This window comes from Pyrgilauda ruficollis, unplaced genomic scaffold, assembly GCF_017590135.1.
Source record: "Pyrgilauda ruficollis isolate IOZ18807 unplaced genomic scaffold, ASM1759013v1 scaffold1386, whole genome shotgun sequence".
NCBI lineage: Eukaryota > Metazoa > Chordata > Aves > Passeriformes > Passeridae > Pyrgilauda > Pyrgilauda ruficollis.
In genome coordinates, this window is record NW_024512388.1 from 1 (window position 1) to 2,383 (window position 2,383).

The following is a 2,383-nucleotide window of genomic DNA, read 5'->3' on the forward strand; positions in this document are numbered from 1 at the left end:
AAAATGGGGAAAAAAGGGGAAAAAAAACCATAAAAAATAGGAAAAAAAGTGAGAAAAATCAGGGAAAAACTAGGAGAAAAGGAGGAAAACCAGGAATAAAGCAGGAAAAATCAGGAGAAAAAAAAGAAAAACAGGAATAAAGCAAGAAAAAACCGGGAAAAAACAGGAAAAACAGGAAAAAAACAGAAATAAATAAGGAAAAGCAAGACTGAAGCAGGAGAAAAGCAGGAAACCAGGAATAAAACAGGAATAAAGCAGAGATAAAACAGGGATAAAGCAGGAAAAATGAAGAAAAGCAGGGGAAAAACATGAAGGAAGGAGGAAAAGCAAGAATAAAGCAGGACTAAGGCAGAGATAAAACAGGGATAAAACAGGGAAAAAGCAAGGGAAAAGCAGAAGAAAAACAGAAGAAAAAAGCAGGGAAAAAGCAGGGAAAAAACAGGGAAAAGGGCAGGGAAAAGCATGAAAAAAGAAAGAAAAAAAGCAGGAAAAGTGGAATAAAGCAGGAAAAATAGCAAGAAAAGCATGAAAAAAGCAGGAAAAAAAGCACGAAAAAGAGCAGGGAAAAGCAAAAAAGCAGGAAAAAAGCAGGAAAAAGAGCAGGAAAAAAGCAGGAAAATCAGGAAAAAGCAGGAAAAAAGCAGTAAAAAGGCAGGAAAAAGAGCAGGAAAAAGGAGAAAAAAGCAGGGAAAAGAGCAGGAAAAGCAGGAAAAGAGCAGGAAAAAGCAGGAAAAAATCAGGAAAAAAAACAGGAAAAAACCCCCCAGGAATAAAACCCAGGAAAAATAAAGAGGAAAAAAGAGGAAAAAAGCCAGGAAAGCAGGAAAAGAGAGACAAGCTGCAGGATTTCGGGGCTCCCACCTGCCAGGGTGCCGGTGTGGCGGAAGGGCCGCACCTGCGAGTCGGCCAGGCCCGTGAGGAACGAGAGCCACGAGCCCATGAGGAAACCGTCCTGCAGCTCCCGGTGCTGCCCCCGGCGCACCAGCACCGCCAGCAGATCGCAGAAACCGGAGCGGAACCGGCGCCAGGGACGGGAGCTCTGCGAGAATGGGTACTCCGGGGAGTCCTGGGATAAAGAAATGGAAATAAATGTATTTATTAATATGGATAAACACAGGGAAATGCACCCGGAGCTGCAGCAGCACCGCCAGGAGATCGCAGAAACCGGAGCGGAACCGGCGCCAGGGACGGGAGCTCTGCGAGAATGGGAACTCCGGGGAGTCCTGGGATAGAGAAATGGAAATAAATGTATTTATAGATATGGATAAACACAGGGAAATGCACCCAGAGCTGCAGCAGCACCGCCAGGAGATCGCAGAAACCGGAGCGGAACCGGCGCCAGGGACGGGAGCTCTGCGAGAATGGGTACTCCGGGGAGTCCTGGGATAAAGAAATGGAAATAAATGTATTTATTAATATGGATAAACACAGGGAAATGCACCCAGAGCTGCAGCAGCACCGCCAGGAGATCGCAGAAACCGGAGCGGAACCGGCGCCAGGGACGGGAGCTCTGCGAGAATGGGTACTCCGGGGAGTCCTGGGAATATAAAAATATAAATAAATGTATTTATTAATATGGATAAACACAGGTGTGCTTAAATCAGAAATAAACAGCCAAAGTGAAATGGAACCAGTGCCAGGGATGGGAATTTCGGGAGAATGGGAACTCTGGGGAGTGCTGGAAATAAATCCAAATAAATAAATAAATACACCAAAAATCCAAATAAAAGACACCAAAAATCCAGGGACAGAGCAGACTCCAAAGAGACCTGGAAATAAATTCAAATAAATAAATAAATACATCAAAAATCCAAATAAAAGACACCAAAAATCCAGAGAAAAGACACAAAAAATCCAATTAAAAGACACCAAAAATCCAGGGAAAATACACCAAAAATCCAGAAATTCCCTGGAAAAGCCCCAGAATTCCCAGGAAAAGCCCCAAAATTCCCTGGAGAACCCCCAAAATTCCCTGGAAAAGCACCAAAATTCCCAGGAAATCCCCAAATTCCCTGGAAAAGCCCAGTACCTCCTGGAAGGTCTCGGTGAGCCTCCGGATGATCTCGGAGTTCTGCAGCTCCCGGAACATCTCCGGGGTCACCTCGCCTGCAAATTCCCAGCAATTCCTTTTCCCACAGCCCCAGCTCCCAGAATTCCCAGTTTTCCCCATCCCAGCCCCAGAATTCCCCATTTTCCCTCATCCCAATCCCATTTTCCCTCATCCCAATCCCATTTTCCCCAACTCAATCCCATTTTCCCCTCCTTTTTTTCCTGTTTTTCCCCGATTTTCCTCATATCCCAACAGCCACAGGAGCACACGGTGAAATTCCCTGATTTTTCCCCGTTTTCCCCCTCATTTTTCCCATTTTCCCCCCATTCTCCC

General features: G+C 45.4%; 1 protein-coding gene across 1 annotated transcript; it reads right to left on the reverse strand.

The window, feature by feature from the left end:
* Window positions 1-861: 861 nt before the first annotated feature.
* Window positions 862-2,101, reverse strand: LOC121349306 (cohesin subunit SA-2-like; the record flags this gene model as incomplete). Its single annotated transcript, XM_041459571.1, has 2 exons — window positions 2,030-2,101; window positions 862-1,066 (listed from the first exon to the last, which is right to left on the reverse strand). Coding segments are annotated over exons 1-2 (265 nt in total), but the record flags the coding sequence as incomplete, so codon positions are not given.
* Between the last annotated feature and the right edge of the window lie 282 nt (window positions 2,102-2,383).